We start from the raw sequence: 17,954 nt of genomic DNA, 5'->3' as shown, positions 1-17,954 counted from the left end.
AATGACAAGCCACTCTATTGTCTACAACCATCTGGGACTCATCATGGTTTTGAGACTGTCTTACTGCTTAATCTACTTATAGCATCACTATTTAGCTGAGTCCTTGCATTTAATTAAGATGGAAATACTTCTATTTATTTTTAAAGCCTTTAGAAAAAACAAATAAAATGGAAAAAAAAATTACTTCCATTTTCCAAAAGCACTAAATACGAACCTTTTCTGAATAGATACAGCTCAAGGTTCCTAATACATAGTGTAGCAGCACTATAAAGAACCTTGTAAAGCTTTAAATCATGTTATACTGGAATGTTTCAAGCTATAACAGTTTTTCACAAGGTTTTGTATTTAAAACTCCAAGGGCTTTACCCAGGGCTGATGAGAGTCGAGGGAAGGGGGGACAATTGCACTCACGCCCAACCCCCAAATGTCTGTAACTGGAGTGATATGGAAGAGGGTGTGGCCCCAGTGAATATGATGTACCAGGGCCCCAAATTTCTCTCCACAGGCTTTACTTGTTTTAGTGCTTTCAAACCAAGTAGGGTGAAGAAGGCTGTGAACATTGGCTCTGAAACAGACCAATCTCTGAGAAAAGACTGAACTGCTAGATAAGTCCCACCTCTCTCCACCTAAACGAATTCTCTACCTCCAGTGAGGCATTATGGAGCTGCTTCTAGGGGATATAAATAGGGCCCTACCAAATTCACGACCATAGTAAATGCGTCACACACTGTGAAACCTTGTCATTTGTGTGCTTTCGCCCTGTACTATAAAGATTTCAAGGGGGAGACCAGTGCTTCTTAAATTGGGGGTCCTGACCCAAAAGGGAGTTGCAGGGGAGTTGCAAGATTATTTTAGAAGGCTCGCAATATTGCCACCCTTACTTCTGCGCTGCCTTCAGGATTGGGTGGCTGGAGAGTAGCAGCTGTTAGCCGAGCGCCCAGCTCTGAAGGCAGCGTCCCGCCAGCAGCAGCACAGAAGGGTGGCAATACCATACCATGCCACCCTTACTTCTGCACTGCTGCCTTCAGAGCTGGGTGGCCAGAAAGTGGTGGCTGCTGACTGAGGGCTCAGCTCTGCAGGCAGCAGCATAGAAGTAAGGGTGGCAATAACATACCATGCCATCTTTCTGTGCTACTGCTGGCCGTGGCTCTGCCTTCAGAGCTGGGTGCCCAGCCAGCAGCCACATCTCTCCAGCTGCCAGGGGCAGCAGGTTTGTATAATTTTTGGTGGTGCCCAGAACAGGTCCAAATCCCGCCCTGCTTCCGCCTCCACCCCCCCCCCCCACCTGCCTGCCTTGTAAACCAATATACAGTAACTCCTCACTTAGTTATCCTGGTTAATGTTGTTTTGTTGTTACGTTGCTGATCAATTAAAGCAGTGGCTCTCAAATGTTTTTTTTCCATGGACCACTTGAAAATTGCTGAGGGTCTTGGCGGACCACTTAATGACTTCTCCAAATATTGTTTGTACTGTTAGCTAACTATTGTAAAGCACTTTGGACAAAAGTGCTATATAAAAAAAACCCTTAATAATAATAATCTTTTTTTGTTCTACACATAAAAGCACACAACTCATATTTTAATATCAGTAGTCTTAACCTTTTTAATGCTATGGATGTGCCCTCTCTCCCCCACTGTAGCAGCCCCCAAGCTGGGGCTGGGAAGGAGGGGGAGGGTCTCTCCCCTGCCACGCCAGCCCCGAAGCTGGGACTGGGAAAAAGTGGGGTTCTCTCCTTCTCTCCCCCACCACAGCAGCCCCTGAGCTTGGGCTGGAAAGGGGGGGAGAGTCTCTCCCCTGCCACAGCAGCCACAGAGCTGAAGCAGAGAAGGAAGGGGGTTTCTCCCCAGCAGCCACAGCTCTGGAGCCTCTTTCTCTGGCCGCTGTAGCCCTGCGGGTCCCAAATTCCCCCTCACCCCCTCTTCTCACACCACTGCCTCCTCCCACCTACTCCTTATTCCCCCAAGGCCACCACATCACCTTACATGTACATCTTCTCCAGGGTCCAGGCACATAATTAGTGGAGCCACACCTGCGCGGCTCCACTGATTAGGTGGGTGGCCCTTCATTCTCTCGTGTGCTGCCACCCAGGAGTGCACCTTAGAGGGAACTATCCGCAGATCACCTGAAGGGAGCTCGCCGGTCACTGGTGGTCCGTGGACCACGGTTTGAGAACCTCTGAATTAGAGAACATGCTTGTTTAAAGTTGCGCTGTGCTCCCTTATAGTGTTGTTTGGCAGCCGCCTGCTTTGTCCACTGCTTGCAGAAAATGCAGCCTGTTGGAGTGTAGAGGTGGGGGCTTGGAACCAGGGTGGGCTGACAGCCCACCTATCAGCTTTCCTAAGTTCCCTATGTGGCTGCTGCCCAGCAGACTATCAATGGCTGGGCAGTTCAGGTATCCTTCCCCACCCCTGCTGTGTGCTGCTCCTGCCCTCTGCCTTGGAGTTGCTCCCATGAACCTCCTGCTTGCTGTGCAGGGTGCGGAAAAGGGGTGCTGATGTCAGGGTGTCCCCCTTCCCTGTTCCTGCCCCCCCATCTCCACAGAGTGCAAGGGACACAACAGGGCTCAGAATGGAGGGATCTTGCTGGCAGCAGCTGCTGTCTCAAAGTGTCTCGCTCACACCCAGGGTGTGTCTCTGTCTCTCTCTGCCCATGCTGCCTTTCAGAATATGAGGCTGCGTTAACAACGTGTTAACTCTGGAGGGATCAGACGAGGGCTAGTTCATCATTTAGCAGTAAGGCATTCCCTGGAAAATATCCCACCCTCTGACTCCACCACCTCAACCAAGCTTCACAATCTTCATTGCTGTGTACAGTATTAAATTGTTTGTTTAAAACTTATATTGTGTGTGTGTGTGTGTGTGTGTGTGTGTGTGTAGTCTTTTGTCTGGCAAAGAAAAAATTCCCTGGAACCTAACTCCACTCTAATTCTTATGGGGAAATTGGATTCGTTTAACATTGTTTCACTTAAAGTAGCATTTTTCAGGAACATAACTACAACCTTAAGCAAGGAGTTACTGTATATTTTTAAAATAATGTAAAAATGTGAGGACTCTGGGGTGGGGCTGGTGATGAGGGGTTTGGGGTGTGGGAAAGGCTCAGGTAGAAGGCTGGGGTGCAGGGGTGAAGGCTGTAGATGAGGGGTTTGAAGTGTGGGAGGGGGCTCAGGGCTAGGGCAGAGGGTTGGGGTGTGGGGGTGTGGGCTCTGGGGTGGGGCTGGGGATGAGGGGTTTGGGGTGTGGAAGGGGCTTGGCTCTGGGACAGAGGGTTGGGGTGCCAGGGGTGAGGGCTCTGGCCGGGGGTGCAGGCTCTGGGGTGGGACAGGGCTGGGGATGAGGAGTTTGGGGTGCAAACTCCCAGCTCTCTCCCTGCAGGCAGCAGTGGGCTCCGGGGGAAGGCCTCCCCCATTTCCCCCCTGCACCACACTCCTCTCACACCACTGTTACTGCACGTGCTCCTAGGGCCCCTCTCAGGTACAGGAAGTCCCCTTGCCTCCCCTGTGGTGGGTGCTGCAGGGGGGGGGAGCTGCCATCACATATGCGCCTTCTCCCCTGCTGCTGCCCCTCACTGTAGCCTCGCTGGGGGTGGGCGTGGGGCTGCCCCTTGTCTAGCGTGGGGCTGCCCCTTGTCTAGCGTGGGGCAGGAGCGGTGACTGCGGGCAGGGGGGTCCCTTGTGATGGTGGAGGGTCCCATTGGAAAATGAAAGGGTCTGAGGGGGAAGGGCAGGCTCAGCGTCAGTGTGCCCTGGCATTAGTGGATGGGGGGCACTAGGATCCTGTGGCGGCAGTTGATGCAGGAAGGCTCTGTGCTAGGGCAGCAATTGGGGGCCGGTGGACATGCAGGGGAGGCGTGTGGAGGTGGCAGGCGGGGCCGGGGGAGAGACCTGGCCCCAAACATTGGTGGAGCCGGGCCCCTGGGCCCTGAATATTGCTGGAGCATGGGCACCTCGGGCCCATACAACTTGCTGCCCAGCCAGCTGCCCAGCTCTGAAGGCAGCACCTCTGCCAGCAGCAGCACAGAAGTAAGCATAGCAGTACTGCAACCCCCCTACAATAACCTTGCAACCTGCCCTCAACTCCTTTTTGGGTCAGGATCCCTACAATTACAACACCGTGACATTTCAGATTTAAGTAGCTGAAATCATGAAATTTATGATTTTTAAAATGCTATGACTGTGAAATTAACCATAATGGACCATGCATTTGGTAGGGCCCTAGGTATATATAAACTCACTGACTTCCAATTTTTATAATTCCCCATCCTCGGTCCATCAGACTATCTTCTGTTCAAGTAACAAATCAGACAGGAGGCCTAAAGGTTCCAGGACTGGAGTAAATGTCCCTCTTTGTACAGCTGTATGGATGGAGTTTAAAAATGAACTCCAGGGTTAGGAAAAGGGAATGTTTTGAAAGTTTGGATCTGGATCCAAACTTAGTCTTGCCAATAGGTGGAACTTCATTTCCACTTCTGGAACAGAAAACAGTCAAAAAAACTTAGCACTATGTTTGGGCTTAATTAGTTTAGAGAGCAAATGTGAATAATGTCAAATGGAAGGACCATGAACAAATAAGGGAAACTTGCAACTCATAAAATTAATGAATAAGGTAGACAATTGTCTGCTTACCAATAAGCTCAGCAGCTGAACTGTCTGAGTTTAAAGCGCAAGGAAAGCATGAAGTGCTATTTCAGTGACAAGATTTTTGTGGAAATGTCAGGGTGGATTCTATCCATGAACTGACTTATATAGCTAGAATAAAAGGAATAAAAGAAAGATGGAGGGACTAAGCTAGAATATTCCATCTTGTAGAACGTTCTTCCCAGAATAATGGCCCATTTTCTTCAGGCTGCTGACCAAATGGCCCTTTTTCAGTGGATCTTATAGCACAAAGGCCACAGATCCATGCTGTGTCCTGGATAACCTTGTTGTGCGACAGGTGAGTCTCTTAGGAATCTCCAAATTAATTATTGGCATACTTTTCAATTTTTAGCATCTGCTACCAAACCTATTTAGTGCCAGCCCATGTCCATCTTTGTTGTATTTCAAAAAAAAGGAGACAGTATTGAGTGAACTTACATTTTCAAATGTCATCTTTTGTTGTTCTTACAGAGTTTGCTATACTAAATTGGACCATTAGTCTGTAAATTCAGACTAATGCTTTACAAGGCAGCGAAATAACCCATGCTGGTCCTAGTTAGTTTTGCAATGCTGTACATATTTGGTTTCTCCCCTGACTAGTTCTGGTGACTTTTTCTGAATTGTTGCCTGTAGTAAACATGGGGACACTGTGTGTAAAGTAGCGGTTTCTGAATTAGACTGAACTGCTTGATATAGCAACCTCAACAAGTAAACAATCTGAAAAAGTATAAGAATTAGAAGTTTGTGGGGGGGGGGTGTTTATGGATTACAACTGCTAGTTGTTCTGAATTTCCCAGTACCACATTGTTACTTGGCAGGGTGAGGGACTAACTGACAAATGATGATGATAATATTGCTGGAAGAAAATTTTCTTACATCATAACCTTTTCCATGCGAGAGAGGAAGCAGGTTCCATCTGGGGTTGTGGACTCTAGGAGGCAGGCGGGCTCTGGGGTACAGCCGGGATGAGGGGTTTGGGGTGCAGGAGGGGGCTCTGGGCTGGGGCAGGAGGTTGAGGTGCGGGGGGGTGTGTGGGCTCCAGGAGGGCATTTGAGGGGTTTGGGGCTGTGGGCTCCGGATTGGTGACGCTTACCTCAGGCCGCTCCTGGAAGTGACCAGCATATCTGGCTCCTAGGCAGAGGGGCCAGAGGTGTCTGCACACTGCCCGCTCCCGCAGGCACTGACCGGAGTCACCAGGGTCCCTTTTCAACTGGGCATTCAGGTCAAAAACTTGCACCTGGCAACCCTCGGAGAATTTGGAAGAGGACTCTTTCTCCTCTTCTGCTCAATATCTATTTTATCCAGTAAAGAAACTAACTTGTCAAACATCATCTACAGATATTTGGATGCCTCCAGTTTACCAGCATGTGTAACTTCTCCTGTCACTAAACAGCCTCTGAGTACTTTGTACTGTAGCTTCTGGGTTTTGGTTTTGGTTTTGGTTTGTTTTTCTTGTTGGGAAGTGGACAGAAATTTACTACAGCTACTTGAGACAAAAGATTTTAACCGCAGCTGAGGGAAATGGAATGAGTAGTGTTACATTGGTTACTTAAGAAACATGATAAATTGACTAATAAATATTGAATTGAAGTAATAAAACATTATTTTTAGAAGTCTGTCAAGTTTTTCCACAGACTCTATTTAATCTGATAGTGTTAGATATTACCCCATGGTTATTTACAAACTCTAAATATCTAAATAGATACATAAATTAAAATGCTTTTTAATTTAGCTTTGCCAAATGCTGTTCATTTAGGTTCAATGCCTACATGTACATCCCCAAAGGGAATCTTAAAACCTGGAATTTTAAAGCCAAAATGGTTTAAATAAGAGCGAAAATGACTTAAATAAATCAACAGCACAAACAGAATTCCCTACTGTGTATTTGAAACAGATATGGCTTTTGTGCTGCTTTTCCTATCGTTAAGCAGGTAATGACAGTTTGCAAGGATATTAAAAATGCGAAGAGGGAGTTTAGCAGATCAGCAGCTTACGTGTATTTTCTGTCTGTTTGCTACATCTCATTTTGCTGAGTTAGAGTCTTGCCATTGCTAATTTGGAGTTGTGCGTACGTGGCAACGTCTACATACTAGGGAAATTGTGTGAGATGCAAAGGAAAAAGAAGTTGTCTGCAAAGTGCAGACTATGTGCAGAGGGAAAGTATTTGGTTTATTTATGGAATTCATGTTTCTTGCAACCACTGCAGATTATTCTACAAGTTTGAAGCAGCATTGTCAAAGCTCATTTTTCCAGTTATGCAGTGTATCCATAACACGCAAGCTAGGGACTGCAGATCCTTGCAGTAAACCTAGTGGTGACTTGGGATGGCACTCTGAAGAATATTAAATACAAATAACATTAAGGATGTCACTTAAACCCATAAATTAATGAGATGCAGAGTACAGGCCTTCCCAGCTGATTCATTGTCTGGATATGTGATCTCCCATAGATTTCAGACCCAATCAGAGAGTCTATGTTACTGGACTGCTTTAGATAGGGTCTTTTGTCTAAATTTGTTGTTGTTGAAATATATTTTAAAATCAGTGTTTTTATGAATGCACAGTGTGGCTTAGCTCTGCAACTGGCCTGCTGCATGACCTTGGGCAAGTCATTCCTCTTTCTATGACTCACATTCCCCATCTATAAAACAGGGATAATGACACTGGCTTCCTTTTGTAGAGCACTTGCAGATCTCTGGGTGAGAAGCACTCTATAAGAGGTATGTATTGTTTTTGTTGTTTTATTGGAAGCAGTTTGAAACAAGCTCCAACCTAGATTCTGCAAAGACTGAAGACCTAACCACATGCATAACTTTACCCACATGGGTAGCCATGTTAAAATCAGTGGAAATACTCATGTGGGTAAAGTTATGCATGTATTTAAGTCTTTGCAGGATTGGGGCAAGATATGGTTTGACATTCTTTTTTATGCTACCTTTAAGGGGACAGACATTGGGAAACCTCGATCTGTGTAAAGGGAAGCTGCAGGATGTAGAACAAGGCAAGAAGTCCACGGTGGGGAGCTAATTTGAGGAGGGTTGCATGAAGGGATCTTCTTTATGGAGAGATGTTGGGAGTCAGGCAGGGACCTGTTTGTTTGAAAGGGGAACAAAGCTCCATTGGGAGCTAGATGTGAAGTCTTTGTCAAGCAGAGAAGCTGTAAAAATCAGGGAGAGAGAAAATGTTGGTAGAAATTGATCTTCAGTGTGTTATACACTGACTTTCTCTGTGACCTTGGGCAAGTCACCACATCTCGCTGGGCCTCAGTTCCCTACCTGTACAATGGGGATAATAGCACTCCCCTCCCTCAGTGGATGTGTTGAGGATAAACACATTCAAAATTGTGAGGTACTACAGTGATGAAGGCAAAATTAATACCTAGTAGTCGATAGTTTCCCAATTTAAAAAAATTCTGTTTAGTCTACACATAGCTCTCTTGGTTTCCATAGTGCTTTAGGTTGTGAATCTCAAGGTCAGTGGCAGAGCATGTGTTAAAGCTGTCGCAAGGTGGCTGGCCCCAGTAAATTAAGTAGGTCCGGCACCCCTGTGCCAGAGCCCGTATTCCCAATTAGGAGTGTGGAGCAGCACCTGAGGGCTATAAAGAGTTAGAGAGAGTCCGGGTATTGGAAAGATTTGGTGAATCAGAGCTGACTGAGTAGGAGTCGGGCAGGAGAGAGCTGCCAAAAACTGCATGTTTGGACCTGAGAGAAAGCTGAAGGCAGGAGAATAGCAGGAGGGGTTTGCTGGCTGGCATTCCAAGCCAGAGAGAACCAGGGCTGAAGGCAGGAGGAACAGCAGAGGGAGATGCCTGCTGGTTCTAAGCTGGAGCGCCAGAGTCATGGGTCGAAGGAGCTTACTTGCTGCCATCTCTAGGGCCAGGGAGCTGGATCCAGAACCATGAAGGGGATCAGGGATGAATTAGGAGTGCTCCCCTGGTAAAGATGATCTCCCAGCAGAGACGCTGTGGGGTTTCCTGCTTGGAAGAGCAGAGTTGCACTCCAGAAGGATAGGCTGGGATGGTTGCCATGGGACAGGGGAGGACTGCCAGAGAGTCTTGGTGTAGTTGCAAGCACTTGCGTGTGGTATGTAGGGCATTGTGGGGTGAGATTTCAGGTGAGCTCACTGACTATTTCCACTGGGGTGAGAAATGAACTATATATTTTGACAGGTTTCAGAGTAGCAGCCATGTTAGTCTGTATTCGCAAAAAGAAAAGGAGTACTTGTGGCACCTTAGAGACTAACAAATTTATTAGGGCATAAGCTTTCGTGAGCTACAGCATCCGATGAAGTGAGCTATAGCTCACGAAGCTTATGCTCTAATAAATTTGTTAGTCTCTAAGGTGCCACAAGTACTCCTTTTCTTTTTATATATTTTGAGACTTTGGTTTTGGACCATTTGCACAATGTTCTATAATAAACCAGCCCCAAGGAGGGTGGTATTGTGTCAAATGAATCTGAAGTGGAGTTACTGGGGACCCTGAAAGGGGAAACTGAGGCAGGTGTGCCTGTCACGCTGCTGTCTGCCACAGGAGGTCATTCCTTCAGTGTTGGTCTATGATGAGAACTCAGAATTTTCAGGCTCCTGGGCCCACGTTCAGTTATTAGACCATGCTGCAACCAATACAGTCGTATGCTTTAGATTTGGAAACAGAGTTGTCTGGTTGTCTAGATAGTCCATTTATGGTATAATCTATCCCATATGACATACTACTAACAGTGGCTATTTCTATATGTCACATGCATATTCTTACTTCATGTATTGTACCATTAAATTCACGCTTGTGGTTTCCTGTTAATTTCAGCATCACTTTGTGTGGTAAAATGAGTATTCTTGAAACCGCTTCCCACAAACACTGTCATAATATAGAAAATACAGCACCAGTGTTGCTGTTTGTACACAATATCTTATTACAAGTAAAGCTGGGTAAATAACTGATTTTTTAATTTATTTTTTGCTACATTGAATAATAGATCAACAAATAAATAAAATGTACTTTGAATTGAAACAAATAAAGAAAATTGGAATTTCTTGACAAAATAACAAGCTAAAATTGTTTGGGATGGAATGGCGCCATTTGTTTAATCCAAAGCAATTTTTGATGCTTTTTCTTTTATTAGGAAATTTCCAAAATGAAAGTGAAAATGGTTCATGCACATATGAAAATTTGCCTGGCTCTAATTATAATTATGCTATATATACTATGCAGTCACAATTAAATCATTGATTTAGAATTAACAAGATGTTTCATAGGTGTGCAATGCAGTGTAGGGGGGAGTGCAAATGGCACTGTTAAAGATGTGCAAACAAATAACAGCTGAGTAAACCAATTTGAAAAAAAAACTAACACCACAAAAATAAAGAACCTAAAAGTTTCAGATTGAGCCTGTGAACCACATAAATCTTATGAACACATGCATGTGTTTAACATAATTCACATGAATAGGAACATAGGACTGGCAGGGATTTCTTGGGTCATTGAGTTCAGTCCCCTGCTATCGCAACACTATCATGTAATCCCATTCATAAATTTATCAAGCTCCATTTTACACCTAGTTAAGTTTCTTGCCCCCACAGTTCCTATTGAGAGGCTGTTCCAGAGCCTCACCCTCTGCTGGTTAGAACCTTCTAATTTCCAGCCTGAATTTGCTCCTAGCCAGTTATACCAATTGTTCTTATGCCAACATTATCCTTTAGCTTAAATAGCTCTTCTCCCTCCTGGTGTTTACTCCCCTGGTGTATTTACACAGAATAATGATATCACCTTTCTGCCTTAGTTTTGATAGATTAAACAAGACAAGCTCTTTTAGTCTTCTTGTAAAATAGTGTTTGTTCCCCTGATCAGCCGAGTAGCCCTTCCCTGCACTTGTTCCCATTTGAATTTATTTTTTGAACATGGGTGACCAGAACTGTACATAATATTCCAGTTGAGGTCTTACTAGGATCTTGTACAATGGTATTAATACATTACTTCCCAATATCTACTGGATGCCCATCCCACTGAAGTCAATGGAACTACTCACCTGAGTAAAGTTAACCGTTGTACCATAGCTGTTTGCAGGATCGGGGCCTAAAACACTCAACATTGCCAAAGGGGAGTAGTAAACCACTTCCCAAAGCTTACTTTGCATGACCAGAGTTTCAGTACATCACTTATATAAATTTAAAAAAGGAGATTAGTAGGAGGAAAACTTCAGTTTCGAGAGAATATGGGTATGCACTCCTGAGAGGTAAAGAATTTACTCAGTTGGTTTTATGACAGCCGCGAACGTGGCTGAAGAAACCCACCAACTCAAGAGAGACAGTCCCTGCTGTAGCTGTCACACTTAAAGGTGCTGTTTTGACCCTTTGGGCTCCATCTTCTGTGAGCTCTTTTCTCCTTTGCTAAGCTGGATGGCTTCCTCTTGTAACTCCGGAGACCTGTGTTGAGCTCTTGTTTCCAAAGGCTGTGGTCTTGAGTCTGATCTTCCCATTTGTCCACATCCATGTCCATTTCTTCTCACTTGCACACATCCTTGAAACGCAATTTTGGGCATCCTTCGGGTCTTTTTCCAGATGCCAATTCACCAAAGGGGATGTCCTTTGGGATATGCCCATCATTCATTCCGCACACATGCCCAGCCCAGCAGAGATGTGTCTGTCTGAGGAGTGTTTGCATGCTGGGTATGCTGGCCTGCTTGAGCACTTCAGTGTTGGTGACTCTGTCCCTCCAGGAGATACCAAAGATTCAATGAAAACTGTTGAGCCTCTTTTCCTGCTATGTCTCGCTCCCATTCAAAAGTGTGCTGTTAACCCATGCATGATACACACAGATCTTTGTGTGTGCTTGTCAGTTTGTGTTTTGCCAAACCCTCTTCCGTCTAGACGTTGCTGTGGTGGTTTTTCCAGTGCGGAAGTTGAGTTGTTTTAAAGTGAAGGTTGACTGTGATAGTGGACTCCAGGTATGTGTACTCATTCACCACTTCAAGTTCATAGTTGTTCTTGATGGAAGATGCTTCCTCAACTCCTTGGCACATTATATTCATCTTTTCTAGGCTTATAGTAAGCCTGAAGTCTTGGCAGGCTTTGGTAAAACTGTCCATTAGGCTTTGAAGATGAACTTCTGTGTGGATTGTCAGTGACGCAGCAGTGAAAAAAGGAGATTTAACTAAAGTAACAAAATATACAGCCTGTTTCAAATACTGTTTTGAAAATGGTATGTGTAGAGGCTAAGTGCTCACGAAGTTGTATTATTTTTCTATTGTATTTTTTCAAAGGTTGTTGTGCATATAAGGGCTAGGCAAAAAGCATCTGAAATTCTATAACATAATTTTTATTGCTTAGTACGGTGGACAAACCCTTTTGCAAAGTTCCCATCCAATAGGACATTAAATAGCAGATATTGAACTCTCAGAGCAGCCTTTACAATGGAAAAGTTAACAGGTCTTGACCTCCACTGTCCTGCTTTTTAGCTGTGGAGTAACTTATTGTGGATAGAGCCAGCCCTAGCCAGGTGCTACAGGGATGACTTCCCTTGACTTTTGGGTATTCTACACTACAGCTGGGAGCATGCCTCTCAGTAGAAGTAGACAGACTTGCACTAGCTCGCTAAAAATAGTGTGGATATTGTGGTATGGGTGGTAGCACAGGCTAGCCATCTGAGCATAGACCCAGGTGGTCAGGCGGGCTTGTACTTGTGGCCACTCATGCCACAACATCCTTACTGCTACTTTTAGCGTGCTAGTGCATGTATGTCTACCTTACTGGGAGGCATGCTCCAGGTGCCGTGTAGACAATACCCTTGGGGGCTCCATGGTTAATGCTTATTAGAGCTGGTCAAAAAATACCAATTATTTTTTTATAAGACATGTTTTTAAAAAATTCCAAAACGTCTCACACAATTTCTTTCCAAAAAAAGCAAAAAAATGTTTGATTGTCAAAAAACGCTCTCAGGAAAACTCCTGGCTTTTGAAAACTGGTGTTTTTAATGGAACATTTTCAGTTTCCATTTTTTCATCAGAAGCCCAGATGTAGATGCTGTATAGCACCTTAGTCACGCTCCTTTCTATTTTACCCACCCTAAACTATGACTGATGAAATAAAGCACTTCATGCAGGATCAGTAAAGAGCTTAATAGCAAAACTTTATTGTTAATCGTTCCAGATAGTGCTTCAATGATTTTATTTTTTCCAAGGACAGAGTCTTCAAGCAAACAATACTAGGAAATCCTTGGGACTCCTGAAAGTTTTTTAATTATGTTTTCAATACCATCTCTCTGATTACCTGGGACTTAAAAGCTTCACTTAGCAAAGTGAACCTAATGGAGCAATACCTGTTAGCGCTGAAAGCTATGGCAATCAATTTCTCCAGCTCTCATTCTAATGAGATTTTTGGTTAAACAATTTAGATTTTTTTAAAAGTATATTTGGTTTTGATACAAATCTCCCTTTTTCCTTTGAGTCAGAATTTGTTTGAACCATTGGAACTAATTCTAAAACCCTTCCACAAAGTCTGACCCGTTGTTCTAATTTCCAAGGTTGTTTGGCTTTAGGAAATTGTACTCATTATACAGTAGAAAGTATACCACAGAGGCAAACCATTAGCTGAGAAAGAGACATAAAATCTGGCTGGCTGGCTTTGTTTTCATCAAATATAAACAGAGCAAGGTTACTATTTTGATTTATGCCTAAGATGAAATACACTGAAAGTGAAGCTTTCCATTTTTTCTTCTCAATAGGAGTAAAGGAGTTTGTCGAGCCCAGAAGCATCTCTTTCTGGACCCACAAAGGGCCAATGTCTATTGAAATCAATGAGACTCTTTCTACTGACTTCAGCAGGCTTTCAATCAAGCCCTAAATTGTCATCTGAACCTATAGCAGAGGTTTATGGTGTGCTCGTAAAATATAAACAGTCTTTGAAGTGTTATTAATGTTTTGTGCAATAAATGTAGGAAGCTGGGACTTGCTTTTGATCTTAGCAATATAAATTCCTCTTTACTTCAGTACACAATAGGTGATACATAAATTGGAGTCAGAGCTGGGCAAAAATTTTCAGATAAATAGTTTATTTGCCAAAAATAAATGCAGTTTCAGTCAACCCAAAACCATGTGCAAATTTGACCCAATTAATTTCAACTGGGAAAATGGTTTTCAGGGCCAGCTTCAGAAAAAAGTGTGTTTGTGTACATACACCAAACGTTTGCTCCCCCCTTATAACATTTAGCCCAATAATTAGGGCACTTACATGGGTATAGGAGACCCAGGTTTGACTCCTTACTCTATAGCGGAGTCTTGAACTCAGATCTGCCCCCTCCTTATGTGAGCATCCTAACCGCCAGCCTCTAGGCTGTTCTGTGGTGGGGGTTCTTTCAATTCTCCTGGTGAAGCTGTTCCACTTTGTACGAATACAGAACTAGTCACTGGGTCAAAGAATCATAGAATCATAGAATATCCAGGGTTGGAAGGGACCCCAGAAGGTCATCTAGTCCAACCCCCTGCTCAAAGCAGGACCAAGTCCCAGTTAATCATCCTAGCCAGGGCTTTGTCAAGCCTGACCTTAAAAACCTCTAAGGAAGGAGATTCTACCACCCTCCCTAGGTAACGCATTCCAGTGTTTCACCACCCTCTTAGTGAAAAAGTTTTTCCTAATATCCAATCTAAACCTCCCCCATTGCAACTTGAGACCATTACTCCTCGTTCTGTCATCTGCTACCATTGAGAACAGTCTAGAGCCATCCTCTTTGAAACCCCCTTTGAGGTAGTTGAAAGCAGCTATCAAATCCCCCCTCATTCTCTCTCTGCAGACTAAACCAATCTCAGCTCCCTCAGCCTCTCCTCATAAGTCATGTGCTCTAGACCCCTAATCATTTTTGTTGCCCTTCGCTGTACTCTTTCCCAATTTATCCACATCCTTCTTGTAGTGTGGGGCCCAAAACTGGACACAGTACTCCAGATGAGGCCTCACCAGTGTCGAATAGAGGGGAACGATCACGTCCCTCGATCTGCTCGCTATGCCCCTACTTATACATCCCAAAATGCCATTGGCCTTCTTGGCAACAAAGAGGAGAGTGAGAATGACTCAGTAGCCTGGTGATTAAGGCACTCAGCCGGGAGGTAGGACATATGGTGTTAAATCCTCCTCTGTAACAGGCAGGGATGAGACAGTCCCTCTTTTCTGAACCTGACCAGACTTTTCCAATTTGCTGACATATATTCTGAACATCTTTGGAACCGAACCAAATGTTTGTTCTGATTTTTCCAGTTTGCTGGCTAAACCGAAAAATCAGTTATTTGCCCAGTTCTAGTTGGAATGTTTGTGCTACTCCTAAATCACTGAGCAGCCTCAATCAGTTTTTGCTTGTGCTTCTTTGCTGCTATTAGTCCTGATTAAGAGCCCAATCGAGCTCCTTTTGAAGGAAATGGAACAGGTGTTTGAAGGCTGATGAATTTTGGTATATGTGGCTGGTTTTGGAAGCAGTGGTCTCAGTCAGAGGTAATGACTCAACATAGATTTAAGCATCGCTGAGAGGATAGGAGAAAAAACGAGCCTTTAGTAGCAGAGCATAGACAATTCAGAGACAATATTAAAGGGAGCACCGTAGAGGGGGAATTTTGTTATACATCTTTCCTCAACCTAAATGTGGAGTTGCATGGCTAGATAATCATGCATGAAAATGAAATGAAATGAAATCATGCATGTTGAAATTTTATGGGGAAATTTGGAAGGACCATTTGTCTGCGCCAAATGTTATAGGATACTTTTTCTAAAATAACAGGCATGCCCAGAGTTGTTAATTAAATGCTATATAACATGAATAACTTACAGTGTAATAGAGAGACTGTTTTCTAATAGCATGGTTAATTAAGTAATCTCTTTCCCTTCTCTTTTTAGCATCAGAAGACTCTAAAGTGCAAGACAAGAAAGCTGCTTCTTCCAGCCATCCCACTTCTGCTGCTTCAAGGCAAAGCCCCAACAACTTTGCAGCTAAAGCAGGTACGCCATTACACACTTCTTACCACCACTACTTGTTTGCCTAGACCACAGAAATGCTATTATTTTTGTAGAACCTTTAAAAAAACTTCTTATATTTCATCTGTTGCTACTTCAGTTGAAAATAATTATGAATGATATTCCTACTCAGCTGTGCTGATTATGCACAAAGAATTTTAAAAAAGCTTTTTTAATTTTGTTTCTAAAAATGGAAAAAAAGTCATCTCTCTTTCTGTGCTTACACCAGAAAAAGCATATGAAATCAGCAGGCTACCATGGGGTAGTTTCATACCCTTGCTTGCTACAATTTAAATAGTTGTGTAGACAAGACTTTAGTTCCTAAATGGAAGGAGTCAGGTCTTGGTACATGAGGCGCAACCTTAAAGCCAGCAAGGCTGCATCTGCACAAGTAAAATTAGTACCCATGTTTCAGAATGGTGCCACTTTCCCTTGCAAAGACAAGTGTAGACAAGGCTCATAAGCGTTTTCATTCCATGGTTATAACAATGCCACAGTCCAGTCGGAAGCAGTCGTTCACACCGTTTGTGAGTGAGTAGAGTTCCTGCCCCACCCCAAGCAAAACCCCAGCTCCTAAGCTTGGTTCTCCACTCAGTCCCAGGGGCAAAGTAGAGATGGAGTTGTTTGAGTTTCTAGGCTCCATGCACGTTAGAGCTTTAAAAGAGCACTTGTAACCTACGCCACTAGAATAAAGTCCCTGTGGACCTTGCACCAGTAGCGGACTGGGCATAGCAGCACTTCACAGCTCACCAAATGCTCCCTCCCTCTTCTTATACCAAGCCGTAACTACAAAAATGCTATACAAAAAACAAAACAAAAAAGAGAGTGCTACCGTGTACTGTCTAGAATGAGTCTCAGCTATGTATTAGTATCAAATGTTCCTTTTTTTAATTTTATTTTATTTTATCTTTTAAGGTTGAATTCACTGGTACATTTTGTTTATTTTGCAGAACTCTGGAGCAGCACAAAATAGCTGCAGTGTAGTGGCCAATTACACCAGGTTTACAGTTGTTTTGCATCAGTGAAACAGTGCAAACCAGTCAGAGTTTACTAGTGAATCTGGCCCTTAACTTGCAATTGGTTTATTGATTTAGCTGATACACTTGTTTTTACCACTGCTATGAAAACATACTTAAAACTTTTTCATGATATGGTAGTAAAAATGCCCCAGTCCTGTACTGAACAAAGTTTACTCTGTGAGTGGGTGAAGTGGCGATGGTGGTGGTGTTTTTATGTTATAATTATTTTTGTAAAAAATACGCAGGCACACTTACTAAGTAATCATCCAGGATGTGAAACTGGATCTTGACTGTCATAGCTGAAAGGAAACAGATCTATTTTTTTTAAGGTATCTAAAAAGGTTTGAGGCAGATGAGAACAGGACAGTGCAAGGATTAGGGAGATAGAGTGAATATAGATGAGAGTGAAGGCTCTTCCTTTGAATAGCACTGGTGGCCAACACACAGTCCTCCTTTCCGATAGACCCCCCACACATACCAGCTTCCCCCTATCCTGTCCACTTCCTCATTCTCTCCCCATGATCTCCCTCACTGTTCACCTCAGATCTCCCAACACCACAAAGCAGTACAATGAGAGTCAAGAGGAGAAGGGAAGGGGTTGTGTGTGAGGAGAACTTGTGGGTCTTGAGTGAAGATGTGCATGAAGAAAGGAGCATTATCTGTGATGTCACAATGGCCCCAGTTAAGAGTGGCCTGAGCTACTGAAACTGGCCCATAGTCTATGAAGTAATCTTAATAATTAGATATAACAATCAGTAACTTAGCATAATTATAATCTAATTTCTTCAAAAGTAACCTATGCAGAAAATTTCAATTAATATTCATTATATGGAAAGTTTGAAGCGTCTCTATTATTCCATTGCTAAGATAGTTGGAGACAAAAAAGGCTGATACTGTGTGCTAAATTTCTTAAGGGATCCATTTTAATTATAAGTCCTAAACTAATTTCATAGATTTACTTGTAAATTCTCAGAAAATGTATTCATTCTGTACTCAAAAAGGAAGCAGTGTAACTTTTGTGGAGAATTCATAGTATTTTCATAGGGGTTGCATCCCTGCTTTAAGTTCTAAATTAATATTTAGTTATGGAACCATGAGCAGTGCCTCCCTGATAACTTCAGAGCACTCCTGTCAGACAGGTAAAACATTGAGCATTGGTATATTATGCCCTGAAACTCTGTTAGGTATAATTATCTCAATAATATAATGAAACGGGGAGCTGAGCATAATGAATACAAAGACATAGCAGCATGGCCACTCAGCAGCTTCCACACCAATGGCCTGATCCTGCAGTGTGTTTCAGAACCTTCGACAAGAAG

General features: G+C 43.5%; 1 protein-coding gene across 20 annotated transcripts in view; it reads left to right on the top strand.

Moving 5' to 3' along the window:
• MAP7 (microtubule associated protein 7) overlaps positions 1 to 17,954 on the top strand; it is a 207,221-nt gene that overhangs the window by 100,850 nt on the left and 88,417 nt on the right. For all 20 annotated transcript variants that reach the window (XM_043511050.1, XM_043511054.1, XM_043511049.1 and 17 more), the window contains exon 2: positions 15,500 to 15,601. In XM_043511050.1, the coding sequence (XP_043366985.1) occupies positions 15,500 to 15,601 (102 nt within the window). The remainder of the gene's footprint in view (positions 1 to 15,499; positions 15,602 to 17,954) is intronic.

The sequence above is a fragment of the Dermochelys coriacea genome, chromosome 3 (assembly GCF_009764565.3).
Source record: "Dermochelys coriacea isolate rDerCor1 chromosome 3, rDerCor1.pri.v4, whole genome shotgun sequence".
NCBI lineage: Eukaryota > Metazoa > Chordata > Testudines > Dermochelyidae > Dermochelys > Dermochelys coriacea.
The sequence above is the reverse complement of the archived record's forward strand: the minus strand, read 5'-3'. Positions and strand labels throughout refer to the sequence as shown.